At 42.8% G+C, this 22,016-nt stretch overlaps 2 protein-coding genes across 2 annotated transcripts; both read right to left on the bottom strand.

Moving 5' to 3' along the window:
- Nucleotides 1-228: 228 nt before the first annotated feature.
- slc22a17 (solute carrier family 22 member 17) lies at nt 229-14,103 on the bottom strand. The gene is made up of 10 exons (XM_034560327.1): nt 13,625-14,103; nt 11,667-12,203; nt 8,357-8,460; nt 6,627-6,781; nt 6,256-6,421; nt 5,655-5,779; nt 4,171-4,276; nt 3,764-3,987; nt 2,928-3,039; nt 229-2,332 (listed from the first exon to the last, which is right to left on the bottom strand). Exons 2-10 carry the CDS (start codon nt 12,141-12,143, stop codon nt 2,056-2,058), a joined length of 1,746 nt encoding a protein of 581 aa, XP_034416218.1. The 5' UTR covers nt 12,144-12,203; nt 13,625-14,103; the 3' UTR covers nt 229-2,055.
- Nucleotides 14,104-18,374: 4,271 nt separating this feature from the next.
- On the bottom strand, nt 18,375-21,587 carry cebp1 (CCAAT/enhancer binding protein (C/EBP) 1). Its single transcript, XM_034559675.1, has 3 exons — nt 21,423-21,587; nt 20,174-20,437; nt 18,375-20,014 (listed from the first exon to the last, which is right to left on the bottom strand). Exons 1-3 carry the CDS (start codon nt 21,423-21,425, stop codon nt 19,709-19,711), a joined length of 573 nt encoding a protein of 190 aa, XP_034415566.1. The 5' UTR covers nt 21,426-21,587; the 3' UTR covers nt 18,375-19,708.
- Nucleotides 21,588-22,016: the final 429 nt, after the last annotated feature.

The raw sequence follows: 22,016 nt of genomic DNA, 5'->3' as shown, positions 1-22,016 counted from the left end.
ACTTAAAGCTCACACACAGAGGAGCAGCTAACCTTTGAAGGTAGTGTACAAAATGGTGCCGACCAAGAGCATGAAAAAGACGGTACTTCTTTCTATTGTATTATCTTCTCTGTAATGTTAAATACAGACATCTTAAAAACTACAAAAACAGATTAAAAAAGGGTATATTGCATACCATCAAACAGCTCACATAAGTCATACTTCATACAAAGAAATGCCCATGTCTTGTTTGTTGAACCGGTTTTATTTGACATTAAATTAGGCTATATAGTTAACTGCATCATACTCGTCATTGAACAGCTCATCAGTGTTGTCAGACATAATACTACTCGAGCCAAGTTAATCATCGTGATCATAACTATCCGTGTATAACTGTTAAGGACTTGTTGAGTGCAACATACAGAGTGAAAAAAACCCACCAAAGGCCGACAGAGGAAGAAGCAGTCAGCAAAAGTGATTGTCCTACGTCCTCAACGTCAAGAGTCCGAATGAAACACCCGCTTCCTCTTAACGTCACGCACCCGTGAAAGGTGGAGCAAACAAAGTACCCGAGCCCACTGACGTACACGGGGATTCTTTTGCTTTGGTAATTCTCCATCTTGATTTAACCATATGCAGCAAGGCATCAGCCAGCTGAAAACAAAGAAGCCAAGAGGAAAGATCTATCCTGGGTGCGTGGTTGAGGATTTGGGGGTTCATTTGGAGCTCTGGGGGCCCTCTTCAGCTCTCAGTCAGACCTCAGGGAGCGTAATCACCGGGCCCGTCCTCCAGCATCGATCCTCATTCAGGCAAAACAGACAACCTCTTTCAAAACGTCCACATACAAGTCACCATGTAAAGTTCTACTGTTCGTACCCGTCTATTCTCTTACAACTGAGACTGGTCATCTAGAGAGCTATTATAATAGTAACTATAAGCGTCTGAGGAAATACTGAATTAAAAAAAGCCCTTCAAACATGCAGATAGGAATGTTGGGACAGTTTACAGCTTCTCTTTTGGATCAGAGTCAGATTCGTCTCAATCCAGTTTCACAATATTTAGCGTAATACTTTAAAATACGAGGCCTCTGGATAATTTATCGATTATGCTTAATAACAACATAAATAAGACATAAATATTGCTGGCTCCCGGCCAGATTAATTGACTGGATTTACACAGTTTGAACATTGACACCTTTCTATTTGAAGGCCTTTTTTTGTTATGTTTTTAGCTTCTGATCCCAATATTGATATCAGTTGATTCACGCCCCTAAAACGGGTCTTTTAAGTTTTAAGATTTGTGTCAAATTATCCACCGTCATCTTTAATAAGAATGTTTCAAAGAGCTCTGCACCACTTCGCCACTGCATTAGCGTACTGCACTGCAGTTTCCAGCCACACGGTCTGCTTTAACAAAACTCAAGATGCCCCCAGAAGTTAAGGAAACCAATGCTAGAGTATTTACAAAGCACCCGCTCTCCATCGAGTCTCACAACTTGTGGTCCATCCCTGTTGGGAGTGCCACGTGGGAGACTTTCATCAAGAGTGTCACAGTGAAGTATACGACGCTGACTTTGTTTTTCTAGTGTTGTCGTACACAGCAAACACAACAAAAAAACGCTCTATGCCGGTTAAGACAAATGCTTGGAATAATTGGTGACTACTCTCATCTCTACGACAGACGCACGGGGCAGGGGGGCAGCGTGCAGCAGTATGCTGGTGTGTCACATGATTGGGGGGGGGGGGGTGGGGGGGGGGGGGGTCCGTCTGGTCAGGAGATTACGATGAATGACATGAATCTGTGAGCATTGTGTGTCAGATCCATCAACATCTCAAGGGCAGGAAACAACCCAACCGCCTGCGTTTGGAATGACTAAAAGACGCTTTGTTAAGGAGCCGAGGCCGTCTGATCACGTTCATCACCGCCCTTCGTCCCCTGTCCACAGTCATCGGTGCAGCCCTTTTCTCTATATCGCTTGGCCTTTCTCTTCTTCTGTATGAACGTGATGGATGTGAATGTTCTGGCTGCAAAGTGGGTGACTTGAGCGGAGTCCATCTCACTCTTTCCGGCGGTCTTTTAGGTCTCTGGGTTGGGTGTGGCCAGCAGCGGCACATTGTCCCTCCTCCTCCTGCCCAGCGGGGGGCGTCTGTACTGCTCCCCGTCGACCAGCGTCTGGGGCAGCGGCTTCCTCTTGCTCTCGGGCAGCAGGAGGATGGACAGCACGGCCAACAGGGCCAGGGAGGAGTAGACCACGTGGTGCAGGAAGTAGCCGTAGTGGTTCCTCAGGTCCATGAGCGGGGAGCTGAGGCGGCCCACGCAGCCCAGGGCCAGCACTGTGCCCACAGCAGTGCCCCTGTAGACACACACACACAACTTCAGATGTTACACTTACACACACATATACGGTAGGTTTTGATTTTTCATTGCATTCATAAAGCTTATCTCGTTTAAATGGTTTGATTAAATTTGTATAATAAGTGTAAAAATGCCACTGTTATAAAAATGTGTGTATTAGTTTCAAAGAATAGTTCAACATTCTCGGAAATGCAATCATTTACTTATTTGTTGTTCTTATGAAGAGCACGATGATAAAAATGACACCACTTGTTGGTCTGTTAAATATGAAGCCAAAGTCAGCTTAGCTGCGTGTTAGCTTTGCACAAAGTCTGGAGACATTGGGAAACAGTTAGCCTATCTGTCCACGTGCAATAATAAAACACAAATAAAACTACTGCTTCTACTACTTAACATTATTTAAAAAACAATTCACATCATTCTCATGTGTAAAATGTTGAACTATTGTAGCAGCTGTCTGCGTTTCTCATGTCCTGATTCATTCTGTCAGCACTAACGGGCTGAGAAGGCTCATATTGAGGCAAATATTAACACAAAACTATATGAAGAGAGATAATACAACTTTTAAATGATCATTGCTGTGTTCGGGCTACCTGATGATGGTGGGCATGATCTCTGCAGTGAAGAGGATGCAGAGGGAGGCGGTGGCCTGGGAGGAGAAAAGACCCAGCACCGAGAAAACTGTGATGGCCGTCTCACTGAGATCTAAAGGGGGGGAAGAAGAACAAGCTTGATGGAGTGTAGCATTCCTGTTTTTCATCATGATGCCCTGTGGATGTGAACTGATTTCTAATGTAGAACTCTAAATAATATTTTCTCCATAACTTAATAACAGACACAGAGAGCAGTGATTAGCCTATGAGAGGCCACCTGAAACCCCAGCACCACCCAGTGCTACTGGCCCCTCAGCCTTTGTTGCATGATTAAAGCACAGCACCAGACACAGCTTTGACTTTGCTGCCACTGCAGTGTCCTACATTAACTGAGTGTCATACTTATTTTCATCCACAAGGGGGAGACTGACACCGAAGCAACTGTGAGTGTGTTTCTACAGCAAGCTGTGGAAAGACAAAGGCACCTGGAATGTATTTTTCCATTAGCAGATCTGACCGGTTTACTTTTAATTTATTTCATAATGCATGAAGCATGAGTCCAACATGAAGTCAGTGGTGTATAGATGATCTATATGACCATAAAGCTGAGCTTAACTTTGAGTAAACTAACTTTTTACTTTCATTCCAGTCAGGATTTAAGGAAGCAAGGCCTTTGGTCCTTACAAGGCATTATGTCTCCATAACAACAGGGGGGACTTCTGAGGATTTGAAGGGTGACTGTGTCCACCTTGTTGGCAAAGACTATTAATAGCTTTCTTCATCTAAAACTAGATTTACTTGAAGAAAAGGATATCCTGCAACTAAAGCCTGCTTACACTCCATGAGTCCCAGGAGGATCAAAGAGGCCAGCCCCGTCATCGTCATGGAGAGGAGCAGGATGCCACGGCGACCGCACCTGTTTACAGTCGCCCAGAGCAACAGCCAGGCACCGCCCCCTGCACACACAGACAGCAGGTACGTCCAATAGAAGCTTGGGGCTGTGCCTCTGACATCACCTCGGAAAGAGCTGTAACAGTGACTAATGCCGTGAGCGATGAATCTGAAGGAGGAAGGACAACAAAAAAAACAAAGATCAAGGAGTCATGTATTTATAAGAGGGTTTAAATATAAAAGTGGCTCATAGTGGGAGAACATATAAGAATCAGTCAAAACACGGAGGATGAAATATGAGACCGTAGCAGCAACCGGTTCAATCGTGTGTCAAGAGAGTGGGATGACTTACGAGGTGAAGCCGAGCACACACATGTTCTTCCAGATGTTCCTGCTGTGGAAAAGCTCAGGGAAGGACAGGTGGGGGCGTGAAGAGGGGGCCGGCTCTGAATCCAGCTCTGCAGCGGGCAAACAAAACAAAACAGGCTTTTTAATTTTCGGCTCAACAAGATCTTGATTCTCTTTTAAACAGGAGGACACAAGTTAACTCAATGTTGTTGCAAATACAAATAGAGGTTGTTTATACTGTAGCTGCACCAGGCTCTAAATACTAATTGATTCCCAATTCAAACAATTGGCACATTATTAATTATTATTATTAACACTATATACAAACTATGCCACTATATTATAGTTGTAAGCAGGTATGTATTTTAGCCATGTACTTGTTTATTAATGTATTTGCCAATGTATACATATATATAACTTCGGTCATTATCCGTAACAGACATTAATTAAATCAATATATTTGAAGAAAAGAATGGTTCATTTTGCAATTATAATCATTATCTTTACACATACAGCAGTGAGATCTATGGAACCCCCAAACACAGAGGACGTAAAGCCAATGTCAAGACATGTAACTTAAGGTGGCAACTACCTACTATCGATTCACTACCTGGGACACATGTGTACATATAAACTGTTTGCAGAGCCCAGTGAATATGCAGCCCAGATTGTTTTGTAGGTGCAGGTCATTATACTTTGTCATAATGCCACGTGTCCTGAATAAATCATGAACTTTAATTAGGCATCATTACCATCTCTTGGTAGTGGTGTGAGATATGTACTCGTGTTTTGAAATGCTCTGAGCGAACCATAAATAATGCAGCCTTTCATCAACTGAAAATCCATTCAACCCGACAGTGATGCAGAGAAGCGTGAGCTCAGTTTGAGGGAGAGAATTGGGGCGTATTCACACTCGTAGATGGGTTCATTCGGTCCGGATCAAGGAAAATAAAATGATACATTGTGGCATTTTAGTTCTGATTTGGTTCCCGTTCACTCTGACATTTTACACAAATCAAACGGATGTGTACATTTTTTTTGTAACTGATTAGATGAATTAATAGTAGTCAATTATTAGAATGCAAATCGACGGCACGTTATGAATAATGACCAACAGGTAGAGACCGGTCTGTATAAAATCCCTTTTGCGTGTTTCCAGTCAACTGGTGCGAACGTCGAAAAGTGCACGGGCATGACGCGCCTTGTACAACAGTGATTCAGGTTGTATTACTGTGTGATTACTGTCACGCACCTTTTTAATGGACTTAATTAAGTGACAGAGTACACAAAGTTGGTTGCAAGCGCAGTAGTTTTACAACTTTTGACCTGCTAGCCATTTGCCTGTTAATAACCTCGAGGAGTCATCACACATCTGCAGTCTGAGTTTGGTGGCTTGGTCTGCTCCAGGGTTCAATTGACAGCTTTCACACCAGCACCAACAAATTGTACTAACGAGGCAAAAAGACAAAAAGACACACACACACACACCTGTGAAGCTCTCGTCGTCCCTCACATCTCTGTTGGAGTTTCTTCTCTCAGTGAAGGAGTTCATGTCTGCTGATCTCTCTGACAGAAGTAGCCAGCGTGGAGACTCTGGAAACAACCCGGGAATGCTGCAGAGGAAACAAAACATAAGTCTGGCTCACTCTGTGATCTTTGTTGACCTTTACTGAGCACCAAACCTCATATTTGGTCCTTCCGCATGGAAAATAACGTATGTGGGTGACAAAGAATTCTTTATTTCTTAATCCAGCTTTGCATACAAAACTGCAATTCGTTGCTAATAATAACACTTTAATCTCTGTTCATTTGTTTTTGAACCCAAAGGCTTATCTTCTAACAGAGGTCTTAGAGGGACTGGGGACCTTAAAGGAAGTAGTCCAAATGCATTCTGACATGAACTCAAAGGCTCAGTGTGACGAGGGGATTGAAATCGATACGATCCAATAAAGCTTGCAGCAAGTCAGTTGGCATCAAGGTACTTTATCAAAAGACTATCAGGTTCCTTCACTCTCTTGTCACTGCAGTTTTACAGGAAAATAAACACATTGCATACTTTAGACAAACACACAGACATACACACTCGTACCCATAACTGAGGAAAAGTGTTAGTGGGGCGGCGCCGGCTCCCAGCAGGCCCCTCCAGGACTGGCAGCCCAGGGCAACAGCCAGCAGCAGTAGTTCTCCAGCGACAGTCATCAGCCCGGCCAGCATGGTCACCAGCAGCCTCAGAGAGGGTTCACACAGCTCCAGACCTGCCCGTCAAACACAACGTCAACACAGATCTGCCTTTACGTTGGACTGCAAGCGCACTGAACTACGATGTGAACCTGCCAAACAAAGTGAAAGCTTCGCTGTGCCCGACTACAGTCTCCCGCGGCTGCGGACTCTTTATCTTGTTTCGTGGATCTTTCTACACAAATTAAATGCGGGGCGTCCTTCAAATGTTGTAAGACTCACGAGTGATGTACAGAGTGAGGTAGACTCCCGCACTAGCCGCCGCCAGACAGAAACGCATGACGATGAAGATGGAGGGATACGGAGAGACACACACCAACACCCCAAACACCACCGACAAGGTCAGAGAAGCCAGCAGAGTCTTGGACCTGCCCAGTCTGCAGGGAAACAGAGACATGTAGGGTTACTGAACACGACCTGAACGACACATTACAGCTGTGTTATGACAGCAAAAATAATTAAATCACATACACGTTCAGTTTTTAATACAACTACTACAACTTATTGATTGATAGTCATTTTATCGTCACAAAGAAAGAGAGACATTTAATTCCAAATCCAGATAAAAACATGAAACTAAGATGTACAACAACAGCAATAGAAGATAAAGTCAAAGCTAATTATTCAAGAGCAAAAACACAAGTTTCATTGTCGGTCCATTGTGAATAAAAGAGATGAGATACAATGGACAACAATGTTTACAGCATCATGAACCATTCATATTGTTACCACATTCCTAGTTTTATGTAATTTACAAATAATTCTGACAAAGTTTCAATTAGATTAAATGTTTTAACTAAATTAAGACCGCATCATTTCCAACTTCACACAATTTGGTCAAATTGAATTTACATGTTAAGAATACATCAATTCTATATAGGTTCTAAAGAAAACCTTTCAAAACAAAATGTTGCAATCACAAAGATAAAAATAGAAAATGGAAATGCATCTCAAGTTCAAGTATGAAGCACAACGGTTCACTAAATGTGATGATTATCCAATTGTCAGCTGCATGCCAGCTCAGCACTTTGGTTTCCAACCGTCAGAGTAGCACCGTTCCCTTTTCTCCTTCTTCTTCCGTTCCCGGGAGGCAGCGTTGACTCACTAGTCTTAACAAACAGACGCTCAATTGGTCAGCAAATTAATGAAGGCTGTTAGCTGATTAAACTCGCATCCTCTCCCTCACAATTCCCCCCAAAACTACGGCTTCCCCCTGCGTAGTCCTCAGTACGACAACACAGCAGGCTGGATCCATTATGTCAATTATGGGATGTGCTTGGGTTTTGCCAAATACAGCCTGCAAGCATGAGGTCCCAAGCTCCAGCAGAATAAAAACATGCTCATGCAAACAGGCCGACACTCTGACACAATGAGCTTCATGCTGTTTTCGCTGATAGGGCAGAAACAGTTTCAAACAGAAATATGAAATTGTGATTATTTTAACTGCAATATGATTTGCGGTAAAAGAGGGATTGATGATTTTCACATAATTATTCTCATTTTTATTGAAAGACATTATAATGATGTGACTTTTTTTTTAAAAAGGAACAGCGTGTGGTATTTATGGTGTTATATTGGCAGAAATGGAATATAATATTAATAACTATGTTTTCATTAGTGTATGACCACCTGAATTGAATTGAATAGAATGATTATATCTACAAGCAGAGCAGTTCCTCATCACGTCATTGTGATATATTCTTTCACCATCTGCTGTCTAAACTGTGTACTATGCGTGCGTAAGTTTTCATGTCTATGTGTATTTTGGTCGTGAGGTAGTGAATCTGCAACGTAAAAAGAACAAGAGACGGAAGATTGAGGAACAAGCTTCCCTAATCGACACAGAGTAACCTTTGGACAGAACTTGCCTTGCATGTGTGTGTGTGTGTGTGTGTGTGTGTGTGTGTGTGTGTGTGTGTGTGTGTGTGTGTGTGTGTGTGTGTATGTATTACCTGTCAGCAGCAAAGCCCAGGCCGAGACAGCCAGTCAGGACGCCCAGGATGAAACACACCTCCTCCACGGGGACCAGCCAGTACTGACCACACACCAAATCCCACTGGACGAGCCGAAAGCGAGGAAGACAGATCTGTTAGTTATCATTTGTCAACAACAACATACTGTGCATGTTCGGGAACCTGAAGTCACCTTCATTCTGACAATAATTAATAGTTCAATCAATTTGAGTGCAAGGTGATGTCTGGTTTACAAGGAGAGAGTTTTTTAAAGCATTGCATTGGTGTGTCCGACTCTTTTCAAGTCAAAATGAACAACGTCACTGAGGAATCAGATTGATCGTTAGCTTGAGTAGCTCATGAAGAAACATGCCTTTGGCCAATTAAATTCCTTACTCAATAATTAATTGAATGATTCAAAAGGCAACCAGTTGTATTTATTCACAGGCCAAATTCTTATTCAATTACTTCACAGAGATGGTGCAAGAAAATCCATGTGTGGTCCTTTTTGGATGTAATAACATGTGTGCTTTTACTGTTTACTGTTGTGTTTTGTATAAATAATGATGTGTACACTTAAATTACAAAAGGAGATCACAGGCTGAGAGAGTGACGCATTTTAAAGCCTTGAGGATCCATTAAACTCCTCAGGTGATAACAATGTATTACTTTTATTAGAGGTAGTACTGGCGCCAATACTATAAATAGTAGTAAATAGTGGTAACAGAAGTGTTACTGTGGGACTGTACATAATAGTGTAGGCACATGTATGTATTTTTCTGCTCTCAGATCTGAGTTTTAATCACTTTAAGCCAAACCACTGATTCGCATTAGCCGCTGAGCTCTGCTAACGCCGCTCTCTGCTGGCTGCTGAAAGCAAAATTATTTTAAGAATCTAGCGGGGGATAGCAGAGGGCCGCTGATGAATAAAAAAGAGGCCTTACATAATTAGAGCCCTTGCACAGAAACATAAAAGCCTGTCACATAACATCAGCTATCCTATTGCTGAGGCACAGAGCCACAACAATGCACACCAGCCGGGTAAAGGGCAACGTAGTGCTCATACGGGTGGAAAGCAAACAAATGACTTTGTTATCTCCCCGGACTGGTTTTTGGCTCATGCACATGCACCAGTCAGGTATGTGTCTTTGGAATAGACCGACACCTTTAACCACTTCCTCCTTTTACATTTCTGTCTGAAACACAGCCTTGCTGGTCCTGTGCCACCGACACAAAATTCATTTTTTTGTTGTAATTTGCACTCGATTTCTTTGCGTCAGACCCAGGACAAGAGATGTTTTAGGTTACAGATGTTCCAGGATCACTTTACAGCTTGAAAGCAGTATAATCTTTATATCATTTAAAAAGTAATGTCAATATATATATATATGAGGATATAGTAAATATATAGCTACCGACTTTAAGACTGCATTTGCATTTAAGAATGCATTTGCTCACATACTCCTGCTAAATGCTTCCCTTGGCAGCGTTTACACATCCTCGGCTCGCTGCAGTGAAGTGGGTGGATTACCAGCAAGCTGCCCTAATAATGGACTGGAGGGTTGGGTGTGGTTGCCACATCAGTGGACACCAGAAATGAAAGCAGACACACAGGCCACAGAGTGACCAGCCTGAGTGGGAAACTGTGAGCAGCTGGCTGAGCTCTGTTAAAGACATGAACAAGAACAATTTCATGTTTTTACTCTGAGAGGAAAATGCATGTTTTTTCCCACTGGGCATGCAAGTCAAACAAGCAGCGTAGAAACCAACATGGCCTGTATCACACTGACTGCCTGTTATTACAATTCATATACATGTATCAAACGGATGCCGGTTGCTTTTATGAATATGAACAACGGGGCCAGGAGCAGCTTTCTGCTACAGTTATAAAATACAAGAATCAGACCTAAATGGATCATTTCACTGAGAAACACAAGCTCCACTGGTGACCCAGAATATATTGTTTCATTTTGTGTCATCCTCTAAGAACATCAAATGTGTAGGTATGAGCATAAGAGGTAAAGAAACCACCTGAAATTGTTGATACAAAGATATTTTTCAAACCTGTCAATATGTGTGGTGTTTTATGGGACACGGTCTGATTTAAAGGCAATATAATATCATCGTGACAAAATACTCACTATTTCACTTTATTGTCAACCTGCCTGTCTGCTGTTTGGATGAGACAAGAAGTAAGTTACAGTTAAAAAGGTCACACATACAAAGTTGTGGGCAGGAGGTTCAGATCCTCAAAGCAGGGACGCAAAATGAATGATTTAAGTCCTCCAATCCCTGCTTTGGAAACAGTTACTAAGCCAGACATTTTTAAGGGACCATTCCTATGTTTGTTTATGTTTTACCCCATTAGGTAAAAAATGCTTTTCGACCTTTTCGACTGAGATATTTCTACCTTGATGTCTATTAATGTAAGTGCACTCTCTCACTCTCTATCTCAATGGTAACCTGGTGGTGAGCAGGGATTGTTTTTCCTTAGTGACATATTTACAGTGACTTTGGTAAAAAGACACGTTTCTGAATGAGTCCCTGAGCATTACCCAACGGGGCCTCACAGCCCTCCTGCCATGGTTGAAACTGTTATAATAAGTATCTAAATGGATTCCGCAGGCACAGATATATTGGTGCCTAAATCCCCAACAATGCGACCGAAAGGTTCAGTCGTGTTCCGCCAGTCGCGGCGAATGTAGCTTCGAGCCTCCAGCCTGAAGGTCTGGGACGCTCGCTTGCACGAAGACTGAGTGGGTGAGTGTCTCAGAGACACTTTCCCCAAAATGAACAGTTTGTTGTCCCTCATGTGCAGCGCTGTGTTTTCGCAGAGGTGTGTATGGAACAACAGCGTCAGACTGTCCTGGGATTAATCTCAGTGACATGGGTCTCATGGGACTGCCCCAAACAAAAAGGGACTACGGACATTCATTACCTGCATCAAACTGGAGGAAAATGCTATTGGGGTTCTTCAGAATCTCTGACATTGGGTTGGGTTTCTTGAACGCACCAACAAGACAAGTTCTCACAACAACTACCATCCCCACACAACCGTAACAAAGTACGAGAAAGATTATTCGACTCAGGTTTAAACTACGTGTAAGGGATTGTAAAAAAGGAGGCTGCATGCTCAGCAAGACCCTGCTGTGGATAAATGCGGGATATAAATAAAACTGTTTCAGCATTTCAAGGCCCTAAATCCAGACATAAACACAAATAAGGGAGCCCTCCCACAGAAAGCCCAAACAATGAACCAGGCCAGGACCATAATTAGAGCACTAAGGAAGATCCCAGGCCGGAGCTCTACCTGAGTAACGATGTTGTTCCTCAGCCCTTCCGTGACGTTGTGGTCCCAGCCGGCTTCGCAGTCCACCACAGCTGACTGGCTGCCGTTGACATACTGCTTACACTGGGACAGGCCCCCACTGTCCCCGGGCCTCACCCCCTTCTCCCATGGCAGCGAGGCGTTCAGCACTTCAGGTGACGGTAGGGGCCCCGGCAGGTGGCAGTGGTGGGGCGAAGAGAGGGTGATGAGGGGGTCGGAGGAAAGCAGAAAGGCCAGGAAGAGGTTGGGCAGGATGGAGAGAGCAATCAGGACCCTCTGCTTCTTCCTGCCCAGAGCCAGCACCATCACCTCCCCCGTGGGAGGCAGCGAGGGCGGGGCGGGGAGGGAGGAGGACGAATGGGCCGGGGAGGAGGGGACTGGAGAGGAAGGGAGGGACGGAGGGGGAGGAGGACATGGGGAAGGGGAGACCAGAGGGGGAGAGTCCGGGGATATCATCATTAGAGAAGGTTAAAGGTGGAAGTGGCTCCCCAGGCAGCGGGGGAGAGACGTGGGAGAGCTCTGTGGAAGAATAAAAGTACACTGAATTATTGTATAGTTTAAACACCAAAACACGGGACTGACATGTAGCAGCCTAACTAGTTGAGATAATGAAAATACAAAAAACAGGAATAACATTTTTTAACAAAATCAATGAGGGCTACATTCAATTTAGTTGCTTCAGTGTCCTGGTAGTGTGCCTACTTGCAGTATGGACATCTGAATATAGTCAAATATTAGACGAACATAATGGCATTACGTGGCAAATTTTAAGACACTGTGTGTGTGTGTGTGTGTGTGTGTGTGTGTGTGTGTGTGTGTGTGTGTGTGTGTGTGTGTGTGTGTGCGTGTGTGTGTGTGTGTGTGTGTGTGTGTGTTATTGCCCTCTGTGCTGAACCACATGTTGCACGCAATTTGTGGAGTGACACTAATGTGAAAGTTCACAGTAACTTGCATTTGGTCCATCAGCTTCAGAGCAAGGGGGGGAGGGGGGGCACCGGGCCGGGCCCTTTCACAGTGAGGCTACACTATTTTAAACACTGAGCAAATAACCGTCTAGAGATTTGTGCCAGACAGAAGAATGCTGTTCCATGCAGGAGCAGATTATTTACATAATCCAATCCTGTCCACCCACAGAGAGTAAAAATCCCTGCCAGGATTATGAGGTCATAACCTGTGGAACTAGAAAAATGGGACGCAAATGAAACAAGAGAAAGGGGAATTTCCACGTCAATCACGATTTTCTAACATTGTATGGGTCAAACAATGAAATCAATGAAGGCAATTATTATTGCAGTATATAAAAACACTGGTGGTTGTTATAAGCCTATAACAAAGCTGTATTTGTCAAGACCCCCAGTTGTTACACAGAGAATATAGAGTGACCAGTTTTTGTTGTCAAGTGCTGTCAGTGTACTTGATCAGGATACAGTAGATGTGTACGGGTTGCGGGTCACGCCCCTATCAGATGGGTAGAAACCCCTTAAAGGAGGGCTGTTTTCACGGCAGGCTGCTCTTTGTGTCCCCGGTTTAGGGCTGGAATGTGAACAACCTGTGTTTTTCCTCGGCAGCCTGCTCTGTCGGTGCACATGGTGCTCCTCTAACAGCCAGCGTTGCCGTGTTTTCTTTGCACGGAGCCAGGAAGTCTTGGGGCCAGGAATCCCACAGGGTTACATAAGAGCTTTTACACGAGGGGGGCAGAGGACGTGGAGGGAATGTAACACACAAGGTCTGCTGGCCTCTGTGGGAGCACTAACAATACGAGAGAGAGCGACAGTGAGGTGAATAACATTACAATGCGGGGGGGGGGGGGGCGCAGCTGGGCCAGACGGGTCGAACCGGACTGACGAGGCTCACACCTGACCCGGCGGACCGATCAGACACACACGGCTGCTGTCGTAACGTCCGTCTGGCTTCAAAAACAGGCGCATGCGGTTACTTACCCTTTCTTTTTTTTTTTAAACGCCGTCTGTCAAATGGCCGGCAAGAAATGCTACTGGCCGCTGTCTTTTCCAAATATCCAACACATTGCGGAGCGGAGAGAGGGGGAGACGGAGCAGCTTCACCGCGTCTCCTCCGCTGAATGAAAAGACATGTCTGTCCCGGAGACGCGCTGTCGCCTCTGATAAACACCGGAGCTGCGGTTGACACGAGCGAGGACACTGGGCTCCTGTTCGCCACTTGGAGACTAGGGGGTGCCGGACTCCCCTTTAAGGTGCCGGTTCAGTCCCGGTGTCTCGCCTGGCGACATTACGCGAAATAATTAAATGAGGCATAATTGTGCCCGACATCATCTTAAAGGGAAACGCGTCGTCAGTCAGCCGGTCGCGGACAAAGAGCGGGTGGAAGACTGCGTAGGGAGAAGCCCGTTCAACCGAGGCGAGCTGTTGCCGGTTGGCGGCACACTTCGGTACAAGTCGGCTAAGATCGTCAAAGCGACGTCCCCTCGACTCACTGCTGTCAAAGATCGTGTATGATGAGGTGATACGTCACCCAGAAATACATATCTGCGTCCTTTATTTTTTTAATGAGTGACTTTTGTTGATTGTTTGCTTGACCTGCATTGATCATTTTCATTTATATTATTATATACAATTAGTGTCCATTTGAACTATGATGTGAGATAAAAACACTCACAAGCAACATAACTTATAGGCTCCGCAAATTATGAAAACAGCAAATTCAATTCAATTCAGTTTATTTTGTATAGCCCAATATCACAAATTACAAATTTGCCTCAGAGGGCTTTACAATCGGTACACTACGACATCCCTGTCCCAGGACCTCACATCGGATCAGGAAAAACTCCCAAACAATAACCTTTCACAGGGATAAAAGGGAAGAAACCTTCAGGAGAGCAACAGAGGAGGATCCCTCTACCCAGATGGACAGAAGCAATATATGTCATGTGTACAGAATGAACAGCATTACAAGCATTACATTACATGAATATGACAATGTATGAATGGACCTCCACAATCCATGAACTAAGAGTCCTCTGCCATATGACAGAATGAGGAAAATATGTTGACATGCAGAAAATGATTATTGAGAGAGGAGAACTGAGATTACACCAGACTCACATTCTTTAGGTGTCGCTATAAATTGATTTGCACAAAGCTCTTCATTGCTTGCCTTATGAGCTATAATCATCCCTTGTTGATTCTCCACATGTTTTAGGTTTTACACCATTTTTATGTTGGTCAAGCTTTTTATTTTTCCTTCTAAGACTTCCGTAACAACAAGTGATTGTTAAGAACCCTTAGTTTTTCCAAGATCTAAGAATCAATGTGAATTAGGAGCCACAGCTATTTTGATCGCTGTATTTCTATTTAATTTAGTTCAAAAGTAGGGGTTGCAGGGAAGAGGTTTCGAAATAAAAATGTTTATGTAGGCATAGCCGGTCGCGGTGGCTTTTGTGTGACTTGAAAAAAAAGCAAATGTACATATTATGAAGGAAAATTGTATGTTTTCTAATGCTTTGAACAATTTTGTTATATGGTAATGTCATCATCATCAGTACGTTTTTTTTGTGTATGACTGTATTTGCTACCTTTTGCTACACACACCAATTTTACAGGCATCACATAATATACAGCAAACAAAGTGTTTGGTATTTGGCTAGCAAATCCAATTCAAGGGTAGAGTGAGACATCTGTCTTTTGTTAAATATCTCCACAGAAGGCCTACGTGTAGTTTTCTGCCGCATGGTGGAGCCATAAATCACAGATCACCACAAGAGACACAGCTCTAATACACTACATGGTCCAGGTTGATACTGTATGTGGCTGCTTATTCTCTCTCGTGAATGTGGGATGATTAAAATTACATTATCATAGAAAAGAAATGTCACACATTGTCAGCTTGGACAACAGTGTTCCCTCATTAATCTTCACCCATATTCTTTAATCTTCTACCCCCTTTATGTACACGCATAAGGCTTGCCAGAGCCATCACTTCCAATTCTGCACTACAAACATGGTTTGTGTACTTTTCCTCTTCGACTGCACCAGTCCTGAGCATAACAAACATCTCCAACTTGTTTTTGGGTGAAAGATAATGAGAGATTTGATGGACCGAGAATGTACAGTAATAACCTCCTATATTATGGCCAAACACATGACCATTGGTTTCAGCTGACCATTTGGTAATGACTGCTAAGCTTCACATGATGGCACTGACGCAGTTCGTTCCACTGGCGTGCAGAAGCCACTAGATGGAGTCTATTGGACAACAGAGACATTGCTGTAAATATGAGTGTTCGTCGCCCAGCGTCTAAAACTCAAAAGTCCTAAGAAAATACTTTTATTTAAACATAAAATCACAAATGCATTGTGTATTTAATGTTGGTTTCTCCTGTCATGCCAGCGTGTATACGCTGGCTGCCACTTCCAAAAACACCCTCCAAATAACAAGATAACATATATGTATTACAGCCTATGAACATTTGTGGTAAATTATTTATTGTATCAGAGAGTTGGATCCTTAAGATGCTAGCATAGAAAAAAAAAGAAAATGAAAAATGATGCACTTTTAAGTAGATGCATCACGCTCACTTAGTCAAACAAGTGATGGAGACTCTCTACCTCTGCAGCATTCATTCTCTCACCAAAAGGTGTGACGGTGTGTTGGGAGCCTGAGGATCAGAAAATCAGGCATCTGACCACAGAGGTTTACTGTCTAGTCGTGAACATGTGTGGAGAGCGAAAGTGCTGAAATAGGAGCAAAACGTTTATGTTTCCCATATTTTAACTAGATATTGTGCTTTTTGTATGTTGATATATTCAATTATTCTCTCCTCTTGAGACCAAAGTCCAAAAAGCTCTTCAACTGCTGTCGAAACAATGCCCTTATGGAATAGGAGCTAGAAGATGGAAGCGGCTTCACTGGGCCTGTGGTGGGGTTCACATGGTCTGCTGCTGTTGAGTAACTTGGTAGAGATTAGGTGAAATACACTCTTTCTTCACTTTGTGGAGATGTCGCAGTCCTGGGACCACAGATTGCCCCACACGACGCTGCGGGACATTTCAACAGACACGGTCACACAGGGACTTCTTGTGTGCCGTTCAACGCGCTTTGTGTTCATTAAGGAGGAGATCATTACCAACATTGCACAAAACCTCATAGAAATGTTTGCATTTAGCTTAAGTCTTTAAGAGGGAACATTAGTTTGACTACTATTTTATTGATTTTGCCCTTTATAAGTAACAAACAACTGAGAAAAAACATTTAAAAGACGTAAGATGTACATGCATACATACATAAACATATATATATATATATATATATATATATATATATATATATATATATATATGCACACACACGCACACACATAAATACATTCATTCATACTTAGTGTCTTTTGTTTCGTCGAGCATAAATGTACAGTCTTAACCACGGTATTTTACCAGTCACATGTATTTATGCACACACATACACTCAACTGCATGTATGTATATATTTTGCTGATTTTGATTGAGGCATCTTTTCATATGCTGCCACTCTACCAGTTGTGAAATGATGTCCAACAGCTCCCTGTGACCGGTCTTTCTTTCCAACACATTCTCATGATATTTAAGGCCAACTTTCTTGTCTACTCGTGCGAGTAGAGTGTGGTGTGTTCTGTTGTCATGTTAATAGCTTGTAGTATTACAGATACTGACTGCCTGTGCAGAGCTGCACCCTGTAATAAAATGTAATGACTGGGTGTGATTAGTTTTAGTTCCAGTTGGATTAATCAAAGAGCACAGTTAACAGTGTGCATGCTGAATGAAGTAGTGATGCAGTGTACTAACATCATGTTACAACCCGTATAGCTCTAAAATTATGTTTATATCATTTTCAATTGCTTTTATCTTGAAAGTAGAACCCGGAGGTGTTACATATTTGGTCAGAAACTAAAATGATGGTAAATTAAACATTTTCATTGCATAAAAAGGTATACCGTTTGGATAAAAGAGGTGAATCCAGTTGTGTATCCAGAAATTATAGACATGGAAAGGGAACCGAGTGTGTGCTCTCTTCATTTTGAATATCACCCCAGGGCTAATACGTTGTGTGATGTTTCATCTTGGGAACCAGATGCAAAGGAATCCCATACTGTTTATTGTTATCTAATAGTGTTGAAAAAAAAATGTTTTAAAAAAAGAAAAATGCCTGGCTTGTTGCCCCTGCCCCCTCCTCTCTGTCTCCTATCTCTATGTCCCTTCACTACCATCACAGCCACAGGAAGGCCCTGGCAGCCCGAAAACACTGATACTATCTCTGCGCTCCTCATCTCCGTCCTCCACTGTGTTGAAATCTTGCCCATCCCACAAAGGGAAACCGCTGGTGCACAACGGTCCACGGCATGGCGTCCGTTTCTGTGGGTAGACTTATGGTAATTAATGTGGCAGGTGCATGCCATGTTCACTGATGCAGGATGGGAGTACTGGGGTTATATCACACCATTTTCTGTGAGAAACATGTGTTGTTTAAAGTAATCAAAGCTTGTCACGGCTATTTTCGGAATCACTGGTTTAAATAAGGGATATTTATAGTTATATGTATGTGAAATGTTAGGATTGGCGGATATAAAAGACGTTTCATCAAAGTTCAAATAATTATTTGTTTATTTAAAGAAAATATGTGACAAAGTATTGCTTGAACAATACATTATTATAAAATCACAAAACACATTTGACAACCGGCAAGATTACATCAAAACTGCGTCGACATTATTTCAAGTAATCCCAAACTCATTTAGTGACAAGAGAAGTAATACACGGAGAGAGACACTTCGATTTCATTGAATCCCTTACTAACCACAGGTGGTTGTGTAACCTTGTTGGGCAACAACACTTACAATCATATCTGACAATGACAAGAAGTGGCGATGATTAGGCAACGTTTGTTCAATCAAAAAACAAATCTGTCTAATGCACAGAAGGGTCTTCTTCTGAGGATGTGCACGTATGTGAGGACGTTGTCTTCAGGGCCTTGAAGGAAAGTTCATTTGGAATTTGCTAAATTGAAGTATACGCAGCTTTTAAACGTATGGACTTTTTTGTTTCTAGACACATTTGTTTAGTGTTTAGGTTTTCTAGAGCTGTGGCACAACTTCTCCCATCTCACACAGCCGTTTTACAAATCTCATCCACAGACCCGCTTAAGGTTCCTGTGCACTCTCCAGTCTCCGCACTCACAGTTTGGAAAATACAATGACGTCTCCATTCAAAACCCACCACACGTCTTCCTGCTTTATATTCAGGTGCTTAATTCAATTATTCAAAGGTCTAGTGAACAGGGCTGTAGCCATTATTTTCATAAACCCATGAGGTCGTGAGGAACTTCCCACACACTCGGAGAATTCTGACCGGACACCAAATTCAGTTAATTTATACTGTGTATTGTCTGTTATTTACCACCATGAAATGCTGTTTTAAAGCCTAATCCACACTGTCAGGAACTGAATTATGAGCAGAATTGACTTGCAACCTGTCAAGCGTTGGATTCTTCCACATGTTAAAGGTATGCATATGGGGCTGTAGTGATATATATCTTAAGGGTGGAGAAAGAGTCAGCTGGAAACGTTGAAAAGTCTGCTGCAGACAGACGTAGCAATAGCTTCCAATGGCAAGTTACAACCGATCAAATCTGCCAGCGACGGTCCTTTCAGCCAACTAAAGACATTGTTTGTCTTCAATGAATGAGACGCTGCTTTGGACACATTGCTTCATTATTTTTTTTTAAAGCAGAGAGAGCCCAACAGGAAAAGCAACCAATGACAACAGTTTACAGGGCTTTTATGAACGTCAATTGAAGAATGTAATTGTGCCTGAAAAACCCCAGAAAAAAAAGACAGAGGCCATGCAGTGTCCTCAATGGCAGTTATCGCCTGCTCTCCTCACAATTGTACAATACGAAACTACAACTGAGCCCTTTTACACCTGGCATTACTTCCCCACTTCTTTAGTTGAAAAATCAACAAGGAAGGAGGCATGTGGAGGCCTAAAGACGCCTAAAATCAAGGTACAAATGTGGTTCTAGATACTGGACGCCCCTGCTGCTCCCTCCTCCGCTCCCTGCACGTGCCGCTGTGACAGGATGTGTTTGAGAGAGTCCAGCTCCTGGGACAGCTGCCCTATCCTCATCTGCAGCTTCTGGTTTTCCTCCTGCAGCTGCATGGCCCTCTGCTGGGTCAGCAGGATCCTCCTGCGGGCCTTGTCCCGGCTCTTTCTCACAGCGACGTTGTTCCTCTCGCGCCGCAGGCGGTACTCCACGCTGTCCTTGCTGATGCTCCTCTTGTTTACCGGGGCCCGCAGAGTTGGCAAGAGGAAGGAGGAGAAGTCCTGAAGGTCAGAATCACAAGTATGCGTTACGTTGGGGGGGAAGTAGGATGCAGAGTGGTGTTTGATTATTTTCCCAGTGAGAAAACGTGTAGGACTTACTCATTTATCTATAATCCACACATGAAAACATCTATCTTGCACATATTAACACACACACACCTGCTGAGTGTTGGCGTGGCTGTGGTGGTGGTTTGTGCTCCCGGGGCTCAAGTTGTTGCCGAGACTGGAAGACGTGTACGGCAGGTAAGACAGTCCCATCATGTCATCACTGCCCCCTCTCACCAGTCCCTGAGACTGGCCGTATGGTGTCATGTCCATCTGAGCCAGCTGACTGCTTGGTGTGGCATGGTTCAGGGTGTGGGTCTGCCCCGAGTAATTGCTGGCCCACTCCTGGATGACTGAGGACACCCTGGAATCAGACATCTGGAGGGGGTCGGAAGCAGAAAAAAGATGAGCTTCTTCTTTTATGTTAAGTTTAAATGTGTGTCTGTATTTGTGTGTGTGTGTGTGTGTGTGTGTGTGTGTATTTTTAATTTTTTTTTTATTGAAAGCAAAGAATCACATGTACAAAATAGAAACAGAGACGACTCTGACAGCTACAAAAGTAATACAAGATAAATAAACCAAGAACACAAGACATAAAGGCTGAGCTATTAAACAACCCGACAACACGTATGTGGTTTAATTAGCTCCAGTTTGACCAACTACAACAATAAAGGGCACATGATATTGTCCTGGTAATGATAATAAACAATAATAACATAATTCAACTTCTGAAAGGCCTTAATGTGCTGTATATTGTGTACTTTTACTTTTGATACTAAAGTACAATATTCAATTAACAATGCAGGACTCGTAATGGAGTATTGTTAATGATTATAAATGGCCGATGCAAAATTTAAAGTAAAGAATACAGTTTTTGAAAAGAGAACTTACTAAAGATGAAAGAATCAGTCGATTAATTGTTTAGTTGATTGACATAAAGTTTAGTCAACTTTGCTTTGGATAAAAGTGTCAGTTAAATGAAATGTAATTTAATGTAATGATCAATTAATTATCTGATTAATGTCTTAAGGTCCAAAAAAGCAAAAAAATATGTTTTGTTTCCAGCTTCACAAATGTGGATAGTTGCTGGTTTTATTTCTCTTCTATGAAAGTAAACTTTGGGTCTGGAGGCTTTTGACTGTTGGTCAGACCAAATAAGCTAAACTATTACACCTGGGTTGTGATGTGCATTTTTCATTACTTTCTGATGGTCGATCAATAAACTGAGAAAATAATCAGTAGATTAATTAACTACGAAGGAAACCGATTGATGAAGCCCAACATTAATGGAAAACATAGCTTGTATAGGACAGGACAACATCAAACTGCAGGCTCACACTAATAAAGCTCTGATGGGACTTACCATGATTTAGCTCTTCACAAACTCTCTGAATATGCTTCAGGCCCCTCTGACAGTTTAACTGAAAATGGTCTGAAAGGAGGAGACAGAGAGGAGTTTGATACCTGTCTGATCTCACATCCCTTCTTCCTCCCTCTCTCTCTCTCTCTCACACACACACACACACGCACACACACACACACACACACACACACACACACACACACACACACACACACAAAATGACAGGAAAGAGAGCACACACACGCACACACACACACACACAGAAATGACAGGAAAGAGAGCACACAGACAGAAAGCGAAGCAGAGTGATTGTCTTGACTCCCATCATATCTACAGATTGTGTATCTTTACGTCTGATCATATTGACAGTTTTTAGTTTAAAAAAAAAATAATTATGGGACAATAATATTGAGTAACCTTTAATAGCAGGTCGTAATGAATAATTAACTAATTCATTCATTAATAGCTGTCCGTTATATCCTGCTTTTGTTGCCACTCACTCCTACATTGTAACACTGTAACAGTGGGCTACAGCCTGTGCACTCATATTATATCACTGCATCGTGCAGAAAGCAAACCAAGTGCTGTGTGACT

The sequence above is a fragment of the Cyclopterus lumpus genome, chromosome 20 (genome assembly GCF_009769545.1).
Source record: "Cyclopterus lumpus isolate fCycLum1 chromosome 20, fCycLum1.pri, whole genome shotgun sequence".
NCBI classification, from domain to species: Eukaryota; Metazoa; Chordata; class Actinopteri; order Perciformes; family Cyclopteridae; genus Cyclopterus; species Cyclopterus lumpus.
Note: the sequence above shows the minus strand (reverse complement) of the source record. Positions and strands in the feature narration are given on the sequence as shown.

Coding starts and splice junctions, on each gene's coding strand:
- slc22a17 (XM_034560327.1), bottom strand. CDS start 12,143: ATGATGATATCCCCGGACTCTCCCCCTCTGGTCTCCCCTTCCCCATGT. Junction 6,782..8,356: donor CTGGGCTTTGCTGCTGACAG/GTAATACATACA, acceptor GTTTCCCTGCAG/ACTGGGCAGGTCCAAGACTC. Junction 2,333..2,927: donor ATCATGCCCACCATCATCAG/GTAGCCCGAACA, acceptor GTGTGTCTACAG/GGGCACTGCTGTGGGCACAG.
- cebp1 (XM_034559675.1), bottom strand. Junction 20,015..20,173: donor GCCACGCCAACACTCAGCAG/GTGTGTGTGTGT, acceptor TCTGACCTTCAG/GACTTCTCCTCCTTCCTCTT.